Raw genomic sequence first — 25,148 nt, 5'->3', positions numbered from 1 at the left:
TCAAGTGCTTTAGCATGCCGAGTTCAACATTTGGTGGGGTACTTGAATAGATAATGGAAGTAATGGAACCTAGTTCCAGAACAGGATATCGTGTTCGTTCGTCTATGGACTAGTCTATCATAAGCATCGCATTACCATGGTCTCATCACAGAAAAAAAGAAAAGTTGAACAAGAAACTTTCCCTCGCGCCAAACGTAGCCCTGTATACCACGCCGACCAAATGCTTTTCACTTGCCGTTACGCCTACGCAGATGCCTCGCTTAAGAAGCTTCCTCAACGCCGTCGGGCTTTTGCGCCTCAGCGTCTGTCATCTCCGCGTCCTTTGGCTCTTCCGCCGGCGGCGCCTCAGCCTGCTTCTTGGCCTCGGCCTCCCGCTTTGCGCGCTCGAGCTCGGCTTGCTTAGCTGCGTGCTCCTTCTGTTGCTTCTCCATGACCGCTTGTCGCTCGCTCTCGATCTTGTCGTTGTAGCGCTGGATGATAGGTCCTGCGATGGAGCGGATGTCCTCCTTCTTGGAAACGTACTGTGCCTTGGACGCGTCGTCACCCTCATCGTACAACCACTCCTGTATGAATGTTAGCGCCATTCGAGAACCATGTATTGAACTGTACTTACCTCAATGGTCTCGAGCTTGGTGTTGAGCCTTGCCTTCTCGTCGTCGCTGGCAAACTCGGCGTAGACGTCGAGGATTTTGTCCTTGAGCTCGTAGATGAAGCTCTCAAGGTTGTTCTTCTCGTTCTCGGTGTCGGCAACGAGCTTGTCCTCCATGATCATAGAGTTCTCTTTCTCGGCCAAGGTCTGCTTGCTCTCCTCGTCAAGCGAAGCAGTGCCTGCTGATAGTGGGAGGTCACCCTTGCGCTGCTGCTTCTTAACCTTGCGCATCTTCGGTGGCTCCTTTGCAGCGTCCTTGTCAACGTCCATTGCCTGCGCATTATCTGTTAGCTCATCTGTTATGTGCGCAAAAGCAGGACGCCCAAGTACAGGATCAGCGCTAGGCTTTCGTCGTTTCGCGGCAGGCTCAGGCGGACTTCGCCGGCCGTTACTAAGATCATTAGGAAATTCGGAAGAACGTACATCACCCTCTTTCTTCTCTGCTGACGGAGACTCGGGAATTGGCTCCTCGACCTCGGTTTCCTCGACATAGTATCCAGACTCGACGTTGAGTACACCGTGCACATTGAGGCGTGCCTTGAGCTTGCAAATCATGAAGTCGCCCTTGGGGTCCTCCTTGACACCCTTGACGGAGAATCGGCCAATCCATGGGTTCATCTTGCCCGGCAGTTGCTCGGGCTTGGCGTACCTGGCCTCAAGGTCGAATGGGTGTTTCCGGTAGAAGGTGAGGATCTTGGTCGATGGCATGACATTACCCTTGTTGAAGACGGTCAGGTTGGTGTCTTCATCAGGAATGTCCTCTGACTTCTCCCAGGTGAACTCGACAGGGTAGTTGACCATGTCGTGGACGGAGAAGTCACGGACACGGAATACTGGCGAGAGGATGGCGCAGCAGAAAGCGCATCCACGAGCGACAGCCTCATCCTGGTTGAGTGTGAAGGAGAGGGGCTTGCCGAAGTAGTCTTGGATCTTGGACTTGAGAACGGGCACACGTGTGCAGCCGCCAACCATCTCGATGGCGTCGATGTCGGCGGTGGTGAGCTTGGCCTCAGCGAGAGCCTGCTCGATGGGGGCGGTAGCGCGGTCAATGAGGGGCTTGATCAGCTCCTCGAGCTCCTCGCGCTTGAGCATACCGCGTACATCGACGTCGTTCATGATGGACTCGACGTTGATGGGCGCCTGGTTGTTTGCGGAAAGGACCTTCTTGAGCTTCTCGACACCAGCAGCCAAACGGAGGCGAGCCTTGCCGTTCTCCATGACGTCGATCTTGTACTTCTCCTTGAACTCCTTGGCGAAGTGCTCGACAAGGGCCTGGTCGATGTAGCGTCCACCGTAGTGGCGGTCCCAGGCGCTCGACTTGACAGCCAGCTCACCCTTCTTGAACTCGACGACGGTAGCGGTGTAGTTGCTGTGGCCGATGTTGACGAAGACGACTCTCCGTGGCTTCTCCTCGGGCCCTGGGAGGTCGAGCTTTGTGATTCCCCAGCCGAGAGCGACTGCGGTGTTGTCGTTGATGAGGCGGAGGCACTTAAGGCCAGCAATGTCGGAAGCGTCGAGGATGGCGCGGCGCTGGGCGTCGGTGTACCAGACGGGGCAGCTGAGGACGACGTCGTTGACGGGGAGTTTTAGTTCGGCAGATGCTGTGGCGCGCATCTTGGTGAGGAACATGGCTGTGATTTGAGTAGCAGTGAACTGCTCCTTCTTTCCCAGGTATTGCACCTCAGCGCCGACCTGGCCGCCCATGTCGATGAGCGGCGCGGATATGAAGTTTTGCTCGACCTGGACATCGGGATCTGAGAGGTTGCGGCCGGCGAGGCGGACGAAGGAGGAGACGGTGTTCTTGAGGTTGGAGATTTCCTGGTTCTTGGCCGTCTCGCCAACGTATCTGCTCTTGGGGCCGAAGCCTACTAGCGATCTGCGAAATTGTAAGTCGACTGTCGTTTTGTGTGGGTGGGTATGCGAGTGTGCGCTGGGGGTATACTTACGGTGTCGCGCGGTTGGAAACCTCATTTGCAATCTACGCACAGTCAGTATCTTGGTAGACGATAACATGCGATTAGGCTAGTAGTACTTACCACATCGACACCTCGATTCCGCGCAACAGCAATGACGCTGTTGAGCGTTCCCAAATCAACACCTACTACAGACATGTTTATCTCTGATGGTGGGGTATATGTGCGTGTGTATGGGGTAGTGTAGGGAGTGTGTGCGGTGAAAGTGGTTTTTTTGCAAGGTCGTGTAAAAGATAGGCAGGCACGGGTCGCAAATTTCAATAAGCCGCTGCTCTGATGACTTGCTGGCAATACGTCGAAGAAAAGAGAACCTTCTCGACAAGCCCTGTTTTAGCGGGGTCACTAAAGAAAGTGTTGCGGAAGGCACGGACCACGAAGCAAATCAACCAGCAACACGCTGCGTCATGGCCCCATACACGTCGCAGTCACCCCCCGACGCGTCTAGAGGGCGCCATCCCATTCGAGCGCCCATGCAAGCATACACAACCGCCTTGGAGAAGTCGCACGCGTCAAACTCGTCGACCATGAGATAGCTGACATCATCATGGCCCATATTCCCCCGTACCCACTCTACAACAGGACGTACAACCTGTACCGCCTGTCCCCGCTCCACTGCCACGACACGCCCCTCCTACTAGAAGCCTCACTCCGAACCCATGCCAAGCGCCTAAAAGAACAGCTCAAAGGCGACAATGTGCGAGGCGTCCAGGTCGACTTTGCCGGCGCTGAGGATACCGCAAAGCTGGGGCCGCTGGACGAGTGCAGCTGGGAGATGATCGGAGACGAAGATGCCTGGATTGACCGACATCGCCAGTCGATAGATGTCGATGCCTCGCACTTGTCATCCCTCTCCCAGCTCTCTCCAGACCGCGCGCGAGGACTGCAAGTGAGCCTCGAGTACGAGAAGCAGACATACAATGCGCTCCTGCTGCGCGACCCAGGCGTCACCTCCTCGCCAAAGGGCTTCACATCGCTACCACTGTTGCTTGTGAAAATGCCGGGTCCAATACGTGACATCTTCCTGAACTATCTCCGAACGACCTTCGATGCCTACGTTGCGCCCTTGAAGCTGCCCTCGCCCATCATCACTTCGAGTCTCGAGACGTACTTGAAGCACCTCTCAGCGCGCTACTCGACCCAATCCATCCAAGACATTATAAGACAGCTGCACATCCAACTAGCCTTTCCAAATAGTACAACCATCCTCAAGCACGTAGAGATTACCATCGCAGGTGCTGACATTTCCGGTTTCGTCGACCGTGGCAGGCTGCTCAAAGATACCCGCAACAAGCCCTTTACAGCTGCCTTGTCCACCTATCTCAAACAACACCTCGCTCTCGACATATCGCACCCCAAAGTTCAGATATCGCGCATCGCCTGCAACAGTTTCCACCTCGGCACCGAACGACTGAAACTCGTCGCACCCGACCCCCTTGCAGACACATCCTTCTCCGACGAAGGCGGCATGTCACAAGATGCAAGTGCAAGTGAGCTTGCCGTTCAGGAGCTCTATACATCGTTGGTCCGAGAGGCTGCTGGTAGCGGTAAGTTCCTGCCCGAGGACATGTCTAAAGCTTCAAAGGAAGAGACACTGTCACCTACGGCAAGTGCTCAAGCGGGGCGGAGGAAGAGGGCTATCAGCACCGCTGCTGTTGACAGCAACAACAAGAAGACCAAAGCAAGAGCCAAAGAGAGCGACCGAAAAATCAACGGGAATGATGACATGATTGGTGTCTAATCACACCTCGTGCCGGGCTGAAGTACGTCTCGATAAAAGTGTTTGTATATTCCTTAGGATACCCGTTGACAGACTCCTCTGCAACAAACGACATCACATCTGATCGCATAACATTCATATCGCATGTCGAAAAGTGCTCCGCCGTCGTGTGCTATTTCTTTTATCACAATGTTGCCACGCCGCATCAGGTTATCTACATGAAGGTTTGGATCTTCAGGAAGTCGGTGCTATGATACTTCATATTCCTGAGAAATGCTCGAAACACATTCTGACAAAGAGTAATACATAGACCACCATGGTAGACGGGGAGTACATACTCGATTTAGAAGGATTCTCATCCTGCGATAATAGACTGCAAACCGTCAAACCCGTTATCGAGGATATAATGCAACTGAAAGGAGGGACAAAACACCAGACTCCCGTCTTTTCACCCTAATATCTCTCCTATTGACCACCCTTGAGTCGCCCGCACTCGGATCATCAACTACTGCTATGCACGACTCGCTACATCAACGTCTCCGCAAACAAGGCATCATCATCGGCCATGCGAAAGGATACGGTGTCACACACCAAATATGCGGCCTGTTTTCCATGAAATGCTGAATACACGAAACACTATCGTTACCTATGCTCCTGCACAACACACTTAGCATGCGAAAACGTATGGCGAAGTGCAAATTCCATCAAAGAAAGTGGATCTCTTGTAGAAGACCGTGAAACTTTTGCCTTTTGAAAATCATTGGGGGTACTAGAGCGAAGACCAGAATGAAGATGGGTGTGAGGGCGGAAGAGAAGCCGGTAGTACAAGATCACGAATCGAGCAGTTATACGGAAGGTGAGAAGAGGCAAGAAGGAAGAGACAAGTTGATTTCCGTTCACATGATGGCAGAAGATGAATCAGTAGGCTTTTTTCGGGCTACCACTGAGGTTTCTGAATTCGATGCTCTACCCTGAGTTCAAGCAGCTTGTGACTCTCAAAAGCTTGGTTTTCCACGGTCCTAACTCACATGGTCAAGTTATGCTTTTCCCCTTTCACTAATCGATGTCATTTGCCCCTCGATTTGTTATAGTTCGTGTGGTCCTTGCACACGTGACTATCACAAACACAGTTTCTTGCGACTATGAAATAACTATAGCTCTTCGCCGTTCTTCTTTCTATCGTCGACTTCACATATACAGTACCCATTCTCTGAAAACTCAAGTATATATTCTCCACTCCACTTGATATGTCCGTCTCCACCTCTACAATGATAGAGATACGTGACTACGTTACCAACATTCGTTATATCCGTCGTCCTTCATCTGAGCTAGGAGACTACGGCGCCCTCGTCTCCAACTGCTTCACTTACTTCAACCGGAACCAAGAAACACACACAGTACATTTCCACTTCCGGCGGGACTCGCGTTGTGAGAATGGAAAGTTGCTAAAGGAGGATGAATGGGCCAATGGATCGTATGAGGTACTATACGCACACTTTGTGAGGAGAGTCCAAGCTCGAGGTCAAAGCAGCCTCAGGTTTGGACACAGAGCTAGAAAGTCGACAACACCTCCAGACGTCTCATCTCCTGAGTCTCCATGGAAACAGCCGCAGTTACCAAATCTTGATGATGGAGGGTTTCCCATCGTAGGAAATCCACCAGCTCATCCAGTGTTGGAAGCTTTCACTCCTGCCCCTACTCCCGTACCACCACCACCACCACCACCACCACCACCAGCTCCTCTACAGCCTCCTCTGGCCGTTCGTCGAGCAGCCATGCAACGCCGAAACACAAATTCGACAACCGTGTACTCTATCGGCCCACCAATTCCTACTTCACGCTATAGTACTACGTATTTCTCTGCCCCATACATCTTCATCCCGTTACGTCCTGCCCCGCCTCGACCACGGTCACACGCTCAGCGTTATAGTGATCCCTTTCCAGGTTTCAGATCCCTACCAACTGCGGAGAGGATCATGTTACGTGAAGACCAACCAGAGCAAGAAGTATCAGGGCCAGGAGAGCGCGCATCCGATGAGAGTTCGCTGGAATCCTTCGACTTTGACAACTTTTTTGATGTTTCTTCGGAAGTGAGCCAGTATTCACCACGAAGGCAACAAGGGCAAGGAGGAAAGCAAGATCAGGAAGGGCTCGAAGAAGAGGGTCGTGGGTTTGTTGCGCGTTCGCAGGATTCTTTTGGACGGTTCGTGACCGAGAAGACAGAGAGTCCATTGTTTGTGACAGATGAAAGTGAAAGAGATTTTCAGGGGGATTTGGCTTGGGAGACTGACGATGAGGTGGCGGCGAGAGGGGAACAAGGAGCTGGTGATAGTGATGAAGGTGAAGAAGATTGAAAGTGTTCGTATCGGCATTTAGGTGTCAGAAAAGCAGAGCTGGAGGACACAACAAAAGTCCCTGTACGATTCCAGCATGATATGATACATCTCGAAAAAATCCAATCATTTCACTTGTTTATTCGGTGTCAACTTATCGAGCTGTCGCTCTCTATGGTAGTTCAAGCATTACACCAAAGACTTAGTGATAGTTCTGCATTTCTCGTCTCTCGCGGCGCGTCTCAACTTCAATCTTTGTGCATAGTGTAAACAGTAGCAGACACAGTATACTGCATCTTGAAAATGATATTCAGCGCACGATACTCGCCATCAGAATCCTCTCGATAGCACTCCGCAAGACTAAGGACAAAGAAAGATACATTCAGATCATAACGACGTTGATGAAACGTAACAGGGAATCATGAAGGAAGGAAGAAAATCAAACTAACACACCGATGCGAGTAGTCTACTAGCTTCAGTGTTGAGGACCAGAGATATCCGGCCAGCATTCACCACACAGGAAACCAACACATACCATGCAATTGTCGACCCCGCCTCATGTGTAAACACTTTCCGTGAAGGAGTTCACCTGCAGTCCCCGTTCAGCCATATCAGCATTCTCAAGGAACTTCAACTGCATCCACACTAGATGCCCCTTCACGCGATCCAGTTCCGCTCTAATCTCCTTGACAGGCCTGACCATGTCGTACAAGTGCCCCTGCTTATGCTCCTTGTCGCCCGAAGGATTAGGGGTAAACTTATCATAGTCTTCGAACGTAAGGATACTGTCATCGGGATCGGCGTGGAACAAGGACCTGAACACCTCGGTATTGGTGGTTGCGCGCTCGGTCCACTCGTCCCATAGTTTGGATGACAAGGGATCGGAGACAAAGTCAGCTTCGGGGCCGGGCATGGGATCGTTCGGCGATTTCTCGCCAGGCGGTTGCGCGTTGGGGTCATCTGCGGCATTGAGGGACTGGGGTGGAAGTAGGCCGAGATGTTCGCGCCATAAGCTGCTGCGAAGTTGGTGGGCAAGGCGTGCAGCTTTGTAAGGCTTGCCATCCATCTCCGTATCGATCTCGTCCGTATCCTGCAAGACAATCGAGAGTTCTGAATCATGGAAGCCTAATTGGGAGCGGTCATTGATGTTGGAAGAACCGCAGATAACGGTCCTGTCATCAACGATGCAGATTTTGGCGTGGATGTAGAGCTCCTCTTGGAAGAAGTGCTCCTTTTCGTCTTCCTCTTCACCTTCCCAATCTTCTTCGCTGGGCTTCTTTTCCGTAAGCATGGCGTCGTCGGCAATCGAATCAGGATCAATGACACCGCCCTGATCACCTTTGCCTACGTCTTCAGACTCGCTCATATATGCCTTCCTCAACTCAGCCGCTTTACGACGTGCCTCCTCTCCTCCTTCCTCTGGTGATGCTTCCAACTCATCAATTTCAGCTGCTTCAAGCTCCATGTACGTCATGCCGGACTTCTTCTCACGCTCCTTAAGCGTGGGTGTGACGTTGATGCGGTCGTACGAGCGGAGGTTGAAAAAGAAGATGTACTTTTCGGGGTCGACACCGGCCGCTTTGACTCTTCCGAAGATGCTTTCATCCCCTCTACAGATGCTCTTGAATTGATAATCCATGATGGCGCGTGTTCCGGCAGCAGCTTGATCTCGCAGGTCTCCTGCGAATCCTGGAATAGCCGGGATGACAATGATCAGTCTAAAGTTGCGCTGCTCCTTGGCTGCTGATACCACTGCATCAACCATCGCAGCTCCAATCTGGTTATGGACAGGGTTCGTATCATTTTTTCCCGTCGCCGTGATGAAGAATTGATTCTCAATGTAAACATAGTGTTTCGCGTTGCGGATGAGCTCGCAGTATGCGTTCTGGATACTCTGCTCATGAGGATCGATACCCATGCTCCAGTCTCCGCTACTTCGGATTAATTGTGCATGTACGGTACCGCGATTGTCGAGATTTTTGCTGTTCAGCTGAGTGATGGGATGGTGCACGTATTCACCCACAGGAAACTTGGGCCTCTGCACTCCGATCAGATCTTCGTCAGCGCCTTCTCGACCTTCCATGGTAAGCCAGTCATATCTTTCGTCACGCTTGTACTTTTCTCGCTTCACAAAGTTCCATCGCAGGACGAAATGTTCAGCGATGTCGTACACCGCCGGACCAATAACGCCCATAGCCACGTCGTGCCATGGCATGCGACCGTACTCGAGCTTGTTCAGCTTGTTAGATTTCCAGTCCTGAACACTCTCAAAATCCATGATACGGTTGTTGTTGTAATCCTGACCAGGGAAGATCTGATTTTGTACACCAGAGGGGTGCGCATCGGAAAGCGGATGTTGCTTCTCGTCCCATCGTCCGTAACACAAGTCCAGTCCACCAATAAAGGCCATAGCATAGTCGATGACAATAAACTTTTCGTGATGTGCCCAATAGAATGTCATATCTGAGGCGTTCTCGAAGACATTGTGATCGGGATGTCTCATTACCTTGATGTTTCCGTATCCAGGTTCGCCCTCTTCAAAGAGGCCCATCAGTGCTTTCTTGGTATGCTGACTGTTGCACGTGAGGGCTGCAGAAACCTGTTCAATATAAGCTGATGAATTTCTGCTGCTAATTGACGACCTTACCTCCTTGTACACGGAAATATAGATCTTCACACCAGCCGCGGCACGTCGCTTGAGCACCTGATCCAACCGAAAATGCTGGTTGTAGTATGGCGGTCGCTTTAGGAAGAGCTCAGGGCTGAGCCACCAGTCTGCGATGTAAATGGTCTCTTTGGCCTGCTCCAATGCCTCGGCAACGGCCCAGAAGTAGTCCCTGCCATCTACATACCACTTCACCAAGTTACCATCTCGCTCCGGTGCAAAGCTCTGGAACCGGTGGTTCTCTGCAATCTTACTCCTCTTCGCATCTGTTTGCTTCTCATGCTCTTCGTCATGGCGATGGTTGGCGTTGAAGAGGTTGGTAAATTTGCCAATCTTATGCTTCACATGCACGGCCTTGATATGCGCACCTCGCAGTTTGGTGTGCTCAAGTTTCTGCTCGATCTCCTCTATCTTTTCAGAGGCGCGATGGTTGAAGGGGTGAAAGAGCTTCTTAAGGCCCTTCTCTTGAGAGGGCATCTTGACGGCCGTGCGCAGCGATCAGCAATCGCGCGGGGTAACAATGGTGATGATGAGGCTGGAGAGATGGAGAGGCTGAGGAGTGAGGCGTAGGCGACGTAGAGGCGGTCAGTCGCGTGCACAGGTCTTGTACTGACCCGCAGGAATGGAATAACCTGTATTCACTGTGGAGTACTTGGCAGGTAAATAGGCATGGTGCGATCTCAGCCGGAGAGACCGATTGGTGACGTCACCAGAGGCTAGCCATGTTCAGGAATAGCATTCATGCACCTCCCTCAAGCGTCCATCGCGTCTGAGGTTACAATCCGCGATTCGCGACGTTTCGGAATCATTGCGATATCCGCAATGAGATGTATGACGGGTTGTTCTAAGAAGCTGATCTTAGCAAAAGCAAACAGCATAATCAGATCCATGAGTTATTTCTCAGATAATGAGAATACCCCTACCCCGCGTATTCGGCCCTCCCGGTTGATTCCTTCCACCAGCCACCACTTCCGAGACTAAGCGCATGCACGCTGCATTATTGGCGAGAAGGCCTAAAATGCGGCGCATCATCTGAGAGAAAAGTCTGTGAGACTACAAGCTTTGACAGAATGTCATTAGAAGTTGCTTGCGTGGCCCGATCGACGTGGCCGTGTGCTAGGTGTGGAGCGACTATGAGCGCAGTTTCCTTTTATCAAGCATCATGGTATCGTGGTCAATATGATTACGCAAATGAACAACAGTCATATTTGATAATAACGTAGGATTGGTTATGTGGACTACCAATACGACGATCGTTTCATAGCCAGAATAAGAACACATTAGACGTTACCCACGAGCTATGACCCAAGTATTACCAAAGTGTTTAAATATTGACAACGCAGACTTACGACTTTAGTCGTACTCGTGGACAGGTGGCTCGCTGATACCCTCCAGTAAATCAGACCCTATAACAACGCTTGTTCAACATTGCTTCCGAAACAGTCTTAATCGTAAGTACGTAGAGCGTGGATCATGGGAACGCCACCCCATGAACCATCACTATAACGCGCCTCTCCAAGCGCGCGAAAGCAAGACCCAAATACAAGAACACAGGCTTGTAACACGAAGCAATTGGATAAACTTCGGCGCTGTATGGCGTACCTGGGACAAACCAAAGGTGGGTCAAGATACTGCCGAAAGTCCTTGCAGAACACCAGTCAATCAGGCAACCACAACGACCGGCCATCCGTCCTCCCAGTCGAGGTAGTTGTAACCAAAGAAGAACTGATCGGCCTCGTAACCAACACTCTGGCGGACTGTGTCAATGTCAGCTCAGGTTTCGTGTATCACGTTCACTCTTCCGCATACCATAATGATAATACATCACCGTCCTCCCATTGTCAGGGTGCGCCATAACACCTTGACCACCAGGCGCATAGATATCGCCATGACTGGCGAGGATCGTAGTACCGCCATTCTCTTCGAGACAACTCTTGCCCTCTCGGTCGTAGAAGGGTCTGGTTGGGGCTTCCGAGCGGCAGACGACAACGTGGTACACTTGACCTTCCGGTGCAAGGCCGTCCTTGTCTGACGGCTTGTTGCAGCACTGACCAACACTGTAGAACATGTAGTAGAAGTTCTTCTCTTTGTGCATGATAGCACCTTCAGAGACTCCGGCACCGATGGTACCATTGCGCACCAAGTTATTGATACGATTGTTGTCCGCGGCCCACCTACCAAAAGCTATAAGGTCATCGTGGGGGAATAGCTCAACTTGGAAGATGTCGTCCCAGAAAGATCCAAAGGTGAAGTAAATTGGGTCATTGGATGTCTCTTGGTACACGAAGGGGTCGATCAAGTTGTACTTGTGAGATAGGGGGAGACCGATATCACCGTGGTCTTGCCAGCTACCTGGCTTAAGGGAAAGCGATGTCGCCACACCGATAGACGAGTTCTGGAGACCGATACGGGATACAGAGTAGTGACAGTAGTAAGTGTCTCCTCGCTTCGTCACTGAAGGTGCCTGTTCGCGTCTATCAGAAAGGCGCTCAACACGTCAATGCAAGGCATCGTGGAGGAGCGAACGTACCCAGATATCCTGTTCTGGATGGACCATTATACTCGTACCGTTATGCAATAAAGCGCCTTCATAGCGCCAAGGGCCTTCTAGTAAGGCGCAGTCGCAATAGCGATGTTTCCACTGGTCGAGAAACGCCAGTATTTACCGTCTTCGTACAAGATGCTAGGATCGTGGATCCATGTGCAGTTGCCACGACATAGTTCTGGATCTGGGTACAAACCATCAACTGTCGGACTGCCAGCTTGTGGATCTGGATTTGCCTGTGGTCCCGGTCCGGCGTTAGGGTGTGGTCGCGGCGCTGGAATTGGGTTTGCAGCAGCTTCGCGAGCGAGGAGTGGTAGAAAGGTAGCGCTGGTGATGAGTATCGCAGTAAGTAATGCGGTGGTGAACCTCACTGGGCCCGAGTCCCGGATGGTGGTTCCAACGCTCCTCATGGTCAAATATTGATAATCAGCGAGAAAAACAAAGGAAGATGAATGTGTATTAAAGGCATATGGTCGATCGCAGATTTCATACAGATGGAGCGTGAAAGGCGTCAGGGGTTATGAATTGTCACTAGAAGTCGACAACAGCGTTCGTTTGCAACCGCAATAAACAGCTGACGCCAAAGCCTATGGCACGGCGCTCAGAACGCATAAAAACGGTAGGTGTGTTGTAAGAACCGCACTTCTCGTGACTAAAGAAGTGGTAAGATTTGTATAATGTACGCAGGGATTGGCCACGAACGCTCTTGTGCGAACCCCCACCTCCGCCTTTCATTCAGGGCAGCGCTCAGGACTTCGTCATGCGACGTACTTCTAGAGCTAGGAGAGGGTCAGACGCTCCGTGCAAGCCCTGGATTTCGGCCTCGTATGTGCGGCGGTGAGAAGAGCAATAGCAAGTAGAGGCTAGGCAGGCAACAAAGCCCCGTCCGAGCAAGAGCTCACGAAGAGAGTCGTATGACATCGTCGAGCTTGCGCCTGTTTAAACGCCGCAGATTTATTACCTGTAGGTACGCGATATTCATAGGATCGTGAACATATTCGGATGCGTGAAGTGCCGATGACATAGCGGTTTTGCAATACTGTTGGTGGATGTACCTTTCGAGTAGTACCAGTGATGTCAGCGATTGCTTTTCGTCTGAGTATTCTGCATCAGGTGCATGATCTTCGAACTATTTTCGAGTTGTTGCGCTCTGTGGTATCGAAGCTCGAGTGGAACGTTACGCGACCAGATCCGGTGCCCGCTATTACAGCCAAACGTACGCCAAATATTTCATTTACTCCGCGATGCTAGTAGTGCCACATGGAGGTTCCAAGTTTTCGACTATGACACCGCTGATCTTCATTAGTATGCTGTGTAGTCGCATCGACAAGTATCGGACTTGAGTCAAACCCTCTGATCGGGCGCAACGTGGCAACCGCCACAACATTGGGGCTGTGTGACGGTACGCCATCTTGAAGCTACTGTCTTTCACTCTGCATTCAATAGTCGAAACACAAAGCCATGCTCCTCAAAAGCAAAGTGCTGCATGTATCAGTGCGTCGGAAACAATGATATCGGTGATGAAGTTGAAGGCCACCGCAGAGATTTGCGAACGCGGTGAAGTTGACTGTGACAAATCTCATTATACGGCGAAGGTCGTGCAAAGGCTCCGCACGAGAACCACACGTTTGTCTACCTGCTTCTTTCGGAGTTTCTCTCCCATCTTGCCTGTTGCTTGCCAAAAACTAATTGGGCGTCTTGTAACCTTCGACGTCGGTGCTGTTACTCCATTTGTCGAACTTCTTGACGCTTTCATTGTACGTATCCAGCTTCTTGTTGATGAGACTGTACGCGTCGGTGCCGACTACGCACCGCATAGGCGGATCGTCCATGACTGCTAGATCGTAGAAGACCTTGGCAGCCTTGGCGGGATCTTTAAAAAAAAAGCTTGTCAGTTTTCGTTCGATTTATAGAGGATTCACGACAACGAACCTCCTGCTTGGGAGCCATGGCGCCCTTGAGCCTGCTTCTTTGGGTCGACGTCCGCGTATGCCGGGTTTGAAATCTCTCCAAAGTCCATACTACGACCTGACCAGTCGGTTCGGAAACCACCGGGTTCGATGCAAGTGAATTTTATTCCCCACTCAGGCTTCACTTCTTTGGAGATTGCCTCCGTGAATCCTTCGACTGCCCATTTGCTGGCACAGTAGATGGAGAAATTAGGCACGCCTAGTACGCATCAGCTGCGATTCCAGATATCGAAGGCATCAGGCTTACCAATCTGACCACCAATAGATGTTACTTGCTGGATGACACCTCCGGTCTTCCTGTCGCGCATAGTCTCCATGGCCTTCCTTGTGACATCGATGAGACCGAAAAAGTTGATCTCCATCTGCTGTCTGATTTGCTTTTCCGATAACGTTTCAAAAGGCCCATTGAGACCATATCCGGCATTGTTGCAAACGACGTCGATTTTTCCGAATTTCTTAATAGCTGCGTCGAAGGCATTATCGATAGATTCTCTCTTTGTTACATCGAGGTCCACGAGCAGACTGTTGGAGTCGTTGGCACCATCGAAGGATAGTTTGGAAGAGTTGCGTGCAGTTGCGACAACATAGTCACCCTTTTGCAAAACGACCTTGACGAACTCCTCGCCAAAGCCAGTAGAGCATCCAGTTATGAGGAAGACACGGGGAGCCATGGTGGTGCAACTGGGATAAAGTGTTGAGAATATGATCGAGAATGAGGTGCAAATGCTGCGTTGTGCTTCTCGCAACCGCTCAAGCCGCTCCTCATATACTACGGGGATTAACGACGTCAAGTGCGGCCATTGTCATTACGTCAGGATCCGTTAAGGGAGCTCACGGTGTTAGCGGAGTTGGTCCGGCAGCGACTACGGACTGGCGAGTCAATCTAGACCTGCGATATACCGTGTTGGTAACGTCTGCAGACCGGCGATGGTAGCTTGGTCGGCAGCATGTTTAGGTGACGTCGACCGACATTGAGATGGACATGTCCGGCTAAGATCGTTGGGCAACCGCTCCACATGCTATAGGTGCGATGCTTCGAGATAGCAGTGCAGGGTGATTAACATTACACATGGACCTTGACGAGTGTTGATGAGAGTCTATGGAGATGAGGGTGTGAAGCTGTGGCCAGTTGGCGTGTTTCCTCGTATTGCGAGGGGTTCGCGAGGCTGTTTGTAGTAGATAGCGAAACGCGCTCATTTCGGACAGATAGGTAGTAGATGAAGGCGAGTACCTAAAGCCGAGTACAAAGAGAACAAGAGGAGCAAAAAGTACTTGAGCTTTGCCGATTGGTGATGGTCGACTGCTGTCAGGCCGGAAGAGGATGGTTAATGGGCAAGGAACGCGTGACGGAAAGAGACTAGCGCCGACGCGAATTGATGTCGCGAAACTGGTGCCCCTCGAAGCGTTTACCACGGCAACAGCACAAACAATACACCCGTTCAGATAGCCGTTGCGATTCCCCCTGCTTACGCTGTGTTGGTTCAGCCTTTTGCAGCGATTGGCATTTTACTAGTCCAAGAGTCACATAATACACCATGGCCGAGGTAATCAGGGACGAGGAGGTGCGCAGGCGCGTGCGACTTGCGCAAGAGTTTCTCGACCCAGACGATGTCTCGAGGCGAAGGTATGGAGCACATGTTCGCTTGGGCAGGCGCCGACTGACGGCTCCAGCTACCGACCCGACATTCTGGTGATGCTCAATCGGGGCCTCCGAAGACTCACAGTAGGTGCAGCACGCCAGAACACGATGCGCATACTCACCGTGTCCAGGTCAGCATAGACGAGATCCGCTCACATAACCGCGAACTGGCCGATGGTCTGCTCAACTCGCCCTTCGAATTCACAGAAGCCTTCGACCGCGCCCTCAAAGATGTCGTACGCACCTTCACCGACCGCCCAAAGTCCGAGACAAGCGACGACGTGGTCTACTATTGCGCATACATTGGCAGCTTCGGCGAGTACTCATGTAACCCACGTACATTGGGCTCAAACCAGCTGAACCACATGGTGTCGCTCGAGGGCATCGTCACAAAAACCTCCCTCGTGCGGCCCAAGGTGGTCAAGAGCGTCCACTACAACGAGAACAAGCAGAAGTTCCACTCGCGCGAGTACAGAGATCAGACCATGACTACCGGTGCGGCGAGCACAAGCGTCTATCCGACAGACGATGGTGAGGGAAATCCACTTGTCACCGAGTACGGCTACTGCATCTACCGCGACCATCAGACCATCTCCATCCAGGAGATGCCCGAGCGTGCGCCTGCTGGACAGCTACCGCGTTCGGTTGATGTCATCTTGGACGACGACCTCGTCGATCGCGTCAAGCCTGGCGACCGCATACAGCTTGTCGGCATCTATCGCTCACTCGGTAACCGCAACGCTGGTGCTGGCAGCTCGACCTTCCGCACACTGATCCTGGCAAACAATGTTATCCTTCTCTCTTCCAAGTCCGGTGGCGGCATCGCCCAGGTTTCCATTACCGACACCGATATCCGCAACATCAACAAGATTTCGAAAAACAGGCGCGTATTCGAGCTGTTATCGCAGTCACTCGCCCCCTCCATTTACGGACACGACTACATCAAAAAGGCAATTCTTTTGCTTCTTCTGGGAGGACAAGAAAAGAACCTTGAGAACGGCACCCATCTGAGAGGAGACATCAACATTCTCATGGTTGGTGACCCCTCGACTGCTAAATCGCAACTTCTGCGATTCGTGCTGAATACCGCACCGCTCGCCATCGCCACCACTGGTCGTGGCTCGTCCGGCGTTGGTCTCACAGCTGCCGTCACATCAGACAAGGAGACAGGCGAGCGTCGTCTTGAGGCTGGTGCCATGGTTCTTGCTGACCGTGGTGTTGTCTGTATTGATGAGTTTGACAAGATGTCTGATGTTGACCGTGTAGCTATTCACGAAGTCATGGAGCAACAGACCGTGACCATTGCCAAAGCCGGTATCCATACCTCACTCAATGCTCGATGCAGCGTCGTCGCAGCTGCCAACCCCATTTTCGGTCAATACGACATTCACAAAGACCCTCATCGCAACATTGCTCTTCCAGATTCTCTTCTATCGCGTTTCGATCTGCTTTTCGTCGTTACCGACGACATCGAAGACGCACGCGACAGGCAGGTTTCTGAGCACGTCCTCCGCATGCATCGATACCGTCAGCCTGGCACCGAGGAGGGTGCACCAGTCCGAGAGGAGGGAGCTCAGCTCTTGGGTGTCGGTCTCGACACTGATGCTGATGCCAATCGTCCAACGGAAGTTTACGAGAAGTTCAATCCCATGCTGCATTCCGGTGTCACAATCACAGTTGGACGTGGGGCGAACCGAAGGACCGAGGTCCTCAGCATACCTTTTATCAAAAAGTACATCCAATATGCTAAACGCGAGAAACCAATCCTTACCAAGGGTGCAGCCGATCACATCGTAGCAACCTACTCTGCACTGCGGAACGACGAGCTAGATGCTGGTACCCGCCGCACTTCACCTATCACAGCGCGTACTCTCGAAACACTCATTCGTCTTTCCACTGCACACGCAAAAGCTCGTCTGTCGAAGCGAGTAGAGCAGAAGGATGCAGAGGTCGCTGAACAAATTCTCCGTTTCGCGCTGTTCAAGGAAGTTGTCGAGGACGACCGCCGCAAGCGAAGACGAACAGTCCGTGATCCAGATGCCATGTCCACAGACGGAGAGTCATCCGGTGATGATGACGAAGACGGTGACGAGCAAGAGGCCACACAATCTCGCCGCACCGGTGGGCCATCTACCCGTAACACGCGTACGGGCACTACACGCACCCCCGCAGCCGAAGAAGACGGTGGAGAAGACGACGAGAACGAAGACCTTTACAACGTTACGCCGAAGACTCAGCGCACAACCAATCGTACACAGTCGTCCCGCGCTGGCGTATCATCACAAGTCAGCGCCGCATCTTCACACCCCGAGTCCCAGCTACCAGCCACACAAACCGAATCGCAAGAATCCCAGGACATCACGCCGGCACGTCTGCAAGTGTTCCAAACAGCGCTTGGTCAACTTATCGATGGGCCACTATTTGCGAACGATGCTGCAGATGTGGAACCTCTGGTTGCTGCTGTAAATGCTAGACTTGGTGGTGGTAACGGGCGCGAAGCATTTGAGGAAGCTGAGGCAGAGAAGGCACTTGAAGCGCTCAGCGAGAGGAACAAGATCATGTACTCTGGAGGTATCGTATACAAGATCTAGAGAGCTAGACATAGGTATGGATACATGATCCAATGTGGATATGAAGCGATGATCATCGATTTAGCTGTTACGCAGTAGACATGGCGTTATTTTGGTTATGGAGACAAACGTGCGAGCGTAATTCAACGATGTTTTGCTACGACGACAAGCACATGTAGGCGGAAATACCCAAGCTCACAATGTTTACAAAGACGACCAGCGCAATGGAAGTAGATTTGTTTTCATTCATTTGTTGGTCATGACATCATCTCTTTATAAAGGTATCACTCAACACTCCCTGTCCATTCTATACAGGAGAGTCCTGCTTAGCGAATTGCCTCGCCAACGCCTCAATGCTGTCCGCGATCCTCTTGAATTCATCCTTCTGCTCTCCGGCAAGGTCACCACCATCCATGGCAGCATCGTCGTCCTGGTTGCCCCATTGGATCTCCATTGTGTTGAAGTCAACCTTGGTGTCTAGGCCGTAGACGTCCTTGCTTGGGTGCGAAGGGAAGCCGCGTAGTGTGGAGATGAGAGACATGAGCTCCTTAACATCGTCTCTGCCAAGGGTATTAGTAACGACAGAATGAACTAGAGGCGACTGTGTGAAACGTACTGTGGTACATCGCCCTTCTTTTCTGATGACTTGGAGTTACCGTTGTAGTTGGACATGCGAATGCTAGCTGGGCGGTTGGGCTCGCCGATAACCTCGATCATGTGTGTTGGTGCGCCTGTACGTCTCGTAAGTGAGAGACTACATATGTTAAACCGAAGAACTCACCATTGAAAGGCTTGCTAAGAACGATCTGGAACTCTCCAGGCGGCGGGGGTGCGACCATGCGAGGCATCTTGATATGTAGTCTGTGTGGATTGGTTTGGAAAGTAGCAAGAGGTCCGAAGTTTTTGAGTTACAAAGTGTGTAAACTGTGAAGTATTTCAGCTGAAAGGTGTGTAGGTAGAACTTCAGGCGGGGTATGTGCTGAGAGGTCGTTTTGTAGCTGGTGGTAGCATAGACCATATGCCATCATCGCATGCAGGTACCCACACTAGTGTTGCTGTTGATGTCATGATGAATCAATCGCGGCTACCGATGTGGATCGCGAAAGTTTCCCATCTCTTCTCCACCTCCTGTCGATGAACCATCTGAATGTCGATGCGATGGGAACGATGGTGGTCAGAATTTGCGGTTGATTTTGCTAGAGATCGTGTACAACGCGTTGCCGCTTGACGCGTGAACACGGGGTATGACATCACCTCCTCTACTCATGCTATGTTTATTTCTGCCTAGAATTGATCTGGCAGAATACTATTGGGGCATTTCTATCTACGACGATGCTTTTCGTGTTCTTATAAAGAAGATAAGTGGAATGATAGCTGATGAATGATAGCGTGGCTGGTTCCCTCAGTACCCATTCACCCTTGCTACACAGACAAAAGCATCATCAACCTTGAGTGAATGTGTCCTGCTATATCAATGAAAGCCATCTTCTCTTTGTTGCAATCCAATGTGAATGATCAAGAGTCACTTGGCGCTGTCTGGCGAATGATAGAACGCTAAAACAAACTCCATTGGGTATACATAACTTGAACTCATACCACACTCGTCCTGGCTGTAGCAACGACGTGCGATGCGCCACCATTTAACTCCCTTCATGTGCTCTTCAGTTTACCATTCGTCTCCCGAGCATCCTGCGGAACTGTTGCTTGAGCCTCATTGCCCTCAACCTTACCTGGCTTCGCGAATGCTGCACCTAGCAGATGTATTGGGTTGTTCATTCTCGTCGTCATGACATACAGCAAAGTTAGCCCTGTTATGACAACTTCGTCTCTTAAGCTCTCTGAAACCTCCTCTTCTGTCTTGTCAAAGTAGAAGTTTCCGACTTGTTTCAATGCCCACCAATTCACACTGAGCTTTGCGATAGGCTCCTGAGTAGCTGAGTTGATGCATACGTAGTCCCAGACCTTCAGGGTACTGTTGGCTATCCAAGATACTGGTGTGCCACCGAGCGCGTGCGAGAGGTAGTTGTATTCGGTTTTCCATCGCTTCAAAGGTTTCAGGATTATTTCCCGGCCGTGAATTATACAGTCTCCGCTGATCGAGAAACTGTGAATGGTGCCTTTGGCGATGTTCGTGTGATCTGTTGCACGCTCAAAGCGCAATTGAGGCTTTGCAGGACGGAAATGTTGTATGTAGAGTGGCGTGAGCTCTCCACCAGCGCCCCTAGAAGCTACTATGTTGCGAAACTTTGACCAGGCAAAGTCCACTTGAAGGGTGAGGCCATGAGATGAAAGAGGCATGGTAGGCTTGTCAGATTCTTCTGATGCTGTTTCCTGTACTACGGGCATGTTGGCGGAGGCTTCAGAGCTCGTAGACACAACGTGTTGGGGTGGAATAAACGCAGTAGTAGCAGTAGACATGATGTGTGTGAGTTTTCGTTACCCAGAATGGGTGCTGGTGCGGACAGTATAAGTACATCTGTTTATTTGGCATCGTGTTGAAAATATTCGGCCGTATGCCTTGCTCAGCCCCGCTCGTTGCCTGGGACGCCTGAAGTGAGGTTCATATGCACCTCTTTATCTCCTATTATGGAATAGTGCTCATCAGCACACAAGAACAACATACTCTGCAGCACAACTGTAATACCGATAATGGTAAGTCAACTGGCGAAGTGAGAGTCAGCTGAGACGGCAAAGAGAGCAGAACGCTGACATGGGCGGCTGGAAGCCTTTGAACAGTTGAAGGGACGATGAGGTAGAGCTGAACGTGGGCCCACTTAAGCGATACCGGTATGTCGTCATAGCTTCTGAGATTACGGCTACCACTCCGGCCACCATTTGACCTGATCTCACATGCACCTTATTTCGACAGCATCGGCAACCACGCGCTCCTGACGACGAGGTCAATACTTGCTCGTAGGGAGATATGAAAAATTACATAGTTTCCGAAGGTCCTATTCGTCACACCAGACACACGGCTTGTGCGGCAGCATGATCGAGTAGCTGCGGGACACACTACGCGAAACATATCTAAGAACAAACCCAATCGAGTGCTAAAGAGTGTATACAATCTTCTCGCAAGTATCATATCGACTTTGATGGGATTGACGCAATTGGAAAAGCGTCTTACACTGACAGCACAGCAAAACAGTGCTCCATCCAGATGTTGAACCGCGTTACTTCCCCGCGTGGGGACTATGTTTAAGGGGTTTTGTCAGGATAATAAGTTAGCGGAATCTTATCCACCAACGGCTTCAGACAGCCGTCTCGAAAGTGGCTGGGTGCTATCGCTACGCTGTTTGGACAACTCGGCAATACGGCAATAGATGCTTCGCAGTACGAACCACAATCTGCCACTGTCCAACTACACCAGACAGTGCTGGTATCACAGATCACTTGCTGATGTTCGAGCACTTGGCTGTACGTTCGTGTACATTGGGCCACTATCTGCGTCGACCGATCACGACCCGCACGATGTGTACTATGGTGACCAATAGACACAGGTACTGCCGGCTTCTGCCAACAGGTTTGAGTGCTTCTTCTGGCTGGGCTTATCGCGCGTCCTCAAGAAAACGACAACACCAGGCGACGCTCACAATCTCTCACAGCCGCGATAGGTGACGAATACCGCTTACGCCCGAGCGGACGCGTCTCCAAGCCTTGTGTCGATCAAAATGCCACAGCTTCAGGACAGAGATCTACAGGGAGGCTCTTCACCTGGCTTGAGGCATTGCACATCATTACTACGGGATGTCGCTTCATCGCCAAGCGGGGTTTTTCTGGATTTAGCGCGGCGGACTTGGCGGACTTGGCAGAGAAACCTTCCAGGGCCACCAATTTCTCCCAGAGTCGATAAGCCATGTTAACGTTGTCTTGTTGAGACGCTTGCCGAGCCGCAGTCCACACAACCGGACAAAAGAACCTGTGCTATTCAGTGTTCCTCATTTACGCTTATCACGGCAGGCAAGGTCAGCCTGTCACAACACTGTCTTCATGTCTCAACCTAGATTGTTTCCTCTACATCCACAGGTGTAACATACAGGGTTGAATTGAGCCTTAAGGCGGAAAGTCCCACAAGCCGTGTTCGAAGCTAGCGCTACAGCTGACCTTGGCTCCATCCGCGATAGTCAATTCACCGCTTGGCTTCGGTTGTAAGCCTCCTAATGGCGGGAGTGGCTGCTAAGCCAAGAATGTCCTGGCGGCTGCTGTTTCAAGTCAACTAAGTGCATTGTGTCCGTGACGCGTGTAAAGATATGAAGTAATAAGGCGTGGCACCCAAGAACTTGGAAATCGAGGCTGGCATTCGCGACCATCACTGCGCTCACTATTCTCTCCGAGCCAGTCCCGGAAATCCCTCGTTCTCCATAACTTTTGTACTTGCTTATATCGGTTTAATCGACTTGTAAATACAGCTGGTCTGCCTTTTACAGTTTCTTTCTCTCGCTGGTCGTCTTCGTTCTTCATTATTCCTCCCTTTTCTTAACCTTGTTGGCTGTTCCTTCGGCGCATGCATCCTTGTTAAACATCTCCTTCCGTCTTTTCCGTACTCCGGGTATCCGGAATTTCCACGATGCCTACTCTCGATGTTAGCGAGCTCAACATTGTCGTTGCCATTCTGGGTGCCTTCATCATCTGCTATGGCTTTCTTTCAGTCAAGATCAAGCAAGTCTGGTACTTGGGCGAAGCGTGTAAGTAACCAGTCTTTGGCAGCTCGAGAAACCCTTACTGATTCTTTGCAGTGCCTGCGGTTCTGGTCGGTATCATCCTAGGGCCGATAGCTGCTAGATTCCTGGACGCCGAGAAATGGGGTTCTGCTGCAGAAGGTCAGCGGGAGGCCATCACGCTGGTAAGCACAAATGATGCAAAGCTTGAGATTGAACCTTGCTGAGCATACTGAAGGGCATGTGCCGCATCGTGATTGGCGTGCAGCTCGTCATTGCCGGATTCCAACTTCCTGCCAAGTACCAGCAAGGTCGCTGGAAAGAGATGACCATCCTCCTACTGCCCGTCATGACAATCATGTGGATCTGCACAAGCTTGTGCATCCTAGTTACCATCCCGAAGCTTTCGTTCTTGGCTGCGCTGGTAATTGGATCATGCGTCACCTGCACAGATCCTATCTTGTCACAAGCTGTAGCCAAAGGTCCTTTTGCCGACAAATTTGTCCCTCGTGCACTACGCGAGATCATTTCATCGGAAGCTGGAGCCAACGATGGATTCGGGTTTCCATTCCTACTTCTGGCCACATACCTCATACGCCATGCTGACCTCGAAGGTCTGGAGTTGAAGCCAGGCGTGGAAGGCGTGAAAGAGATCGCCCACCGCGCGGTTGGCTTGCTCTCCAAGCGTAGCGAGGAAGGAGTTGGCCGTCTCGGTGGCGGTGTTCCAATGGCAATGGAGCAATGGATCGTCGAAGGTTGGTTGTACATCATCCTCATGTCGGTTGCGATCGGGGCGCTGGTGGGTGTTGGCAGCATGTTTGCCATCAAGTTCTCTCTCCGCAAGAAGTGGATCGACTCCGAGAGTCTCCTGCTCTGGCCCATGGCAGTGGGTCTGTTTCTCATCGGTATCTGCGGTGCGCTTGGTACAGACGATCTCCTCGCTTGCTTCGTTGCTGGTAATGCAATGAACTGGAACGGCATCTATCTGGAAGAAACAGAGAAGCGCCACGACGAAGTCAACAGCTGCTTCGATGTCATCCTCAACTTTGGCGGTTTCATGTATATTGGAACCATCATCCCTTGGGCTGAATTCCAGCTGCCAGAGGTCACCGGCATCAGTGTTGGAAGACTCATGATCCTCGGGTTCCTTATACTTGCATTTCGCAGAATCCCTGCAATTTTCATGGTGTACAAGGTTATGCCCGCATGTGTCAAAGATTGGAAGGAAGCGTTATTCATGGGATACTTCGGACCCATTGGTAAGTAAATGCTTGCATCTCCATAGCACGCGGAAAGCTAACGTATCTCAGGTATCGGAGCTGTCTTCTACGTCGAGCACACCCGCCATCTTTTCCCTAAGCCTGGCGAAGCTTCGACCGAAGAGGAAGAGAACTTGGTCGCCGCGATGATTCCGGTCGTCTACTTTCTCGTCATCTTCTCGATCGTCGTCCATGGCTTGTCCATCCCTGCTCTCGATGCTTTCTATCGCTACAAGAAGATTCCACCGATCGAGGAAGCTGAACCTGCAGAGATCCGCGTACTATCTGTCCACGAACCACTCCCCAACAACACAAGAGTGGACGCCAAGCGCAACTCAGTCTACCAGCACAACCGCTTCTCTCGTCCAGTGTCTATGGGTCCTGGCCCGGAACTGTACAGGTGGAACAACCAGGCTAGAGATAGTGATGCTACGTTCAGATCGAACTCTCAGAGCGAGGCTGTCAATTACGCCCAGAAGCTACAGGCAATTCGGTTTGCAGAGGACTATGCTCATGAGAAGGCCAACCTGCGCCAGTAGAAAGGTACAAGATTGAGGGTTTTGACAGGTTACCCGCCAGAGTATTGCTCAGCAACACACGTGGTGGACGGCTTTCCGAGAGGACCACGGAGAGATCGGTACGCGTTAAAGTAAAACGGAAGCTGTACACAATATGGAGGAGCACACATCGGACAAGGGTATTGAAGGGTTCACTCATCTTTGGATATGTATCATGCATATCGCTCGCTCTCTATCGTATGTCTTGCTTTAGTCTCTCGTTTAAATGTGCAATATAGACCAACGTTGAGCTTCACGTATCTGTCTTCACTACCGCAGTCAGATCTACCTCCGCATCATTTGTGAGTGTGGTCTACAGGCCACTCTGCTCCCCTTCTCTCTAATCATATCGAGCAGGGACCCTAGTGAACGCCGATCAACTTGAGACTCAATTCCCCGGAATCTGACATCCATTCCCCCTGTCGTTCATTGCCCAATCCAAAACATGCCAAGTGCGCCGCGGAGAAATCGCCAAGGCTGTCGTTGCCGTCTTACCCGGGCCCGTGCCGACCGTTCCGCTGTCCCTGTCACTTCCATCCCCTTAACGCTCGCGGCCCTCGGAAAGCATCTTCATGCTCGTCGTGTATCAGGATTGTGATCTCAAACGCTTAGG

At 51.3% G+C, this 25,148-nt stretch overlaps 10 protein-coding genes across 10 annotated transcripts; 4 read left to right on the top strand and 6 right to left on the bottom strand.

Annotated features, from left to right (window-relative positions):
- Positions 1-75: 75 nt before the first annotated feature.
- Positions 76-3,028, bottom strand: CC77DRAFT_1041439 (heat shock protein 70; the record flags this gene model as incomplete). Its single annotated transcript, XM_018527239.1, has 6 exons — positions 76-563; positions 614-922; positions 980-2,525; positions 2,596-2,627; positions 2,686-2,750; positions 3,019-3,028. 6 exons carry the CDS (start codon positions 3,026-3,028, stop codon positions 261-263), a joined length of 2,265 nt encoding a protein of 754 aa, XP_018384784.1. The 3' UTR covers positions 76-260.
- Positions 3,029-3,166: 138 nt separating this feature from the next.
- On the top strand, positions 3,167-4,360 carry CC77DRAFT_938007 (hypothetical protein; the record flags this gene model as incomplete). Its single annotated transcript, XM_018534585.1, has 1 exon — positions 3,167-4,360. The coding sequence occupies one exon, from the start codon at positions 3,167-3,169 to the stop codon at positions 4,358-4,360; it is 1,194 nt and encodes a 397-aa protein (XP_018384783.1).
- Positions 4,361-5,586: 1,226 nt separating this feature from the next.
- CC77DRAFT_1062512 (hypothetical protein) lies at positions 5,587-6,693 on the top strand (the record flags this gene model as incomplete). Its single annotated transcript, XM_018528526.1, has 1 exon — positions 5,587-6,693. The coding sequence occupies one exon, from the start codon at positions 5,587-5,589 to the stop codon at positions 6,691-6,693; it is 1,107 nt and encodes a 368-aa protein (XP_018384782.1).
- A 71-nt stretch (positions 6,694-6,764) lies between these two features.
- On the bottom strand, positions 6,765-10,169 carry CC77DRAFT_1095859 (phospholipase D/nuclease). The gene is made up of 2 exons (XM_018529814.1): positions 9,320-10,169; positions 6,765-9,271 (listed from the first exon to the last, which is right to left on the bottom strand). Exons 1-2 carry the CDS (start codon positions 9,812-9,814, stop codon positions 7,229-7,231), a joined length of 2,538 nt encoding a protein of 845 aa, XP_018384781.1. The 5' UTR covers positions 9,815-10,169; the 3' UTR covers positions 6,765-7,228.
- Positions 10,170-10,999: 830 nt separating this feature from the next.
- On the bottom strand, positions 11,000-12,292 carry CC77DRAFT_1062510 (Arabinanase/levansucrase/invertase; the record flags this gene model as incomplete). The annotated part of the gene is made up of 4 exons (XM_018528525.1): positions 11,000-11,094; positions 11,147-11,801; positions 11,868-11,944; positions 12,004-12,292. 4 exons carry the CDS (start codon positions 12,290-12,292, stop codon positions 11,000-11,002), a joined length of 1,116 nt encoding a protein of 371 aa, XP_018384780.1.
- Positions 12,293-13,377: 1,085 nt separating this feature from the next.
- On the bottom strand, positions 13,378-14,682 carry CC77DRAFT_161979 (NAD(P)-binding protein). The gene is made up of 3 exons (XM_018530359.1): positions 14,100-14,682; positions 13,815-14,051; positions 13,378-13,755 (listed from the first exon to the last, which is right to left on the bottom strand). Exons 1-3 carry the CDS (start codon positions 14,521-14,523, stop codon positions 13,568-13,570), a joined length of 849 nt encoding a protein of 282 aa, XP_018384779.1. The 5' UTR covers positions 14,524-14,682; the 3' UTR covers positions 13,378-13,567.
- A 589-nt stretch (positions 14,683-15,271) lies between these two features.
- On the top strand, positions 15,272-18,402 carry CC77DRAFT_965425 (DNA replication licensing factor MCM3). The gene is made up of 3 exons (XM_018535712.1): positions 15,272-15,476; positions 15,524-15,575; positions 15,623-18,402. The coding sequence occupies exons 1-3, from the start codon at positions 15,388-15,390 to the stop codon at positions 18,080-18,082; spliced, it is 2,601 nt and encodes an 866-aa protein (XP_018384778.1). The 5' UTR covers positions 15,272-15,387; the 3' UTR covers positions 18,083-18,402.
- Positions 18,283-19,204, bottom strand: CC77DRAFT_991545 (hypothetical protein). The gene is made up of 3 exons (XM_018536357.1): positions 18,843-19,204; positions 18,678-18,792; positions 18,283-18,621 (listed from the first exon to the last, which is right to left on the bottom strand). Exons 1-3 carry the CDS (start codon positions 18,907-18,909, stop codon positions 18,369-18,371), a joined length of 435 nt encoding a protein of 144 aa, XP_018384777.1. The 5' UTR covers positions 18,910-19,204; the 3' UTR covers positions 18,283-18,368.
- A 507-nt stretch (positions 19,205-19,711) lies between these two features.
- CC77DRAFT_937861 (hypothetical protein) lies at positions 19,712-20,407 on the bottom strand (the record flags this gene model as incomplete). The annotated part of the gene is made up of 1 exon (XM_018534574.1): positions 19,712-20,407. The coding sequence occupies one exon, from the start codon at positions 20,405-20,407 to the stop codon at positions 19,712-19,714; it is 696 nt and encodes a 231-aa protein (XP_018384776.1).
- A 2,221-nt stretch (positions 20,408-22,628) lies between these two features.
- On the top strand, positions 22,629-24,517 carry CC77DRAFT_1062505 (hypothetical protein; the record flags this gene model as incomplete). The annotated part of the gene is made up of 4 exons (XM_018528524.1): positions 22,629-22,746; positions 22,798-22,904; positions 22,958-23,978; positions 24,030-24,517. 4 exons carry the CDS (start codon positions 22,629-22,631, stop codon positions 24,515-24,517), a joined length of 1,734 nt encoding a protein of 577 aa, XP_018384775.1.
- Positions 24,518-25,148: the final 631 nt, after the last annotated feature.

This window comes from Alternaria alternata (assembly GCF_001642055.1).
Source record: "Alternaria alternata strain SRC1lrK2f unplaced genomic scaffold CC77scaffold_13, whole genome shotgun sequence".
NCBI lineage: Eukaryota > Fungi > Ascomycota > Dothideomycetes > Pleosporales > Pleosporaceae > Alternaria > Alternaria alternata.
Note: the sequence above shows the minus strand (reverse complement) of the source record. Positions and strands in the feature narration are given on the sequence as shown.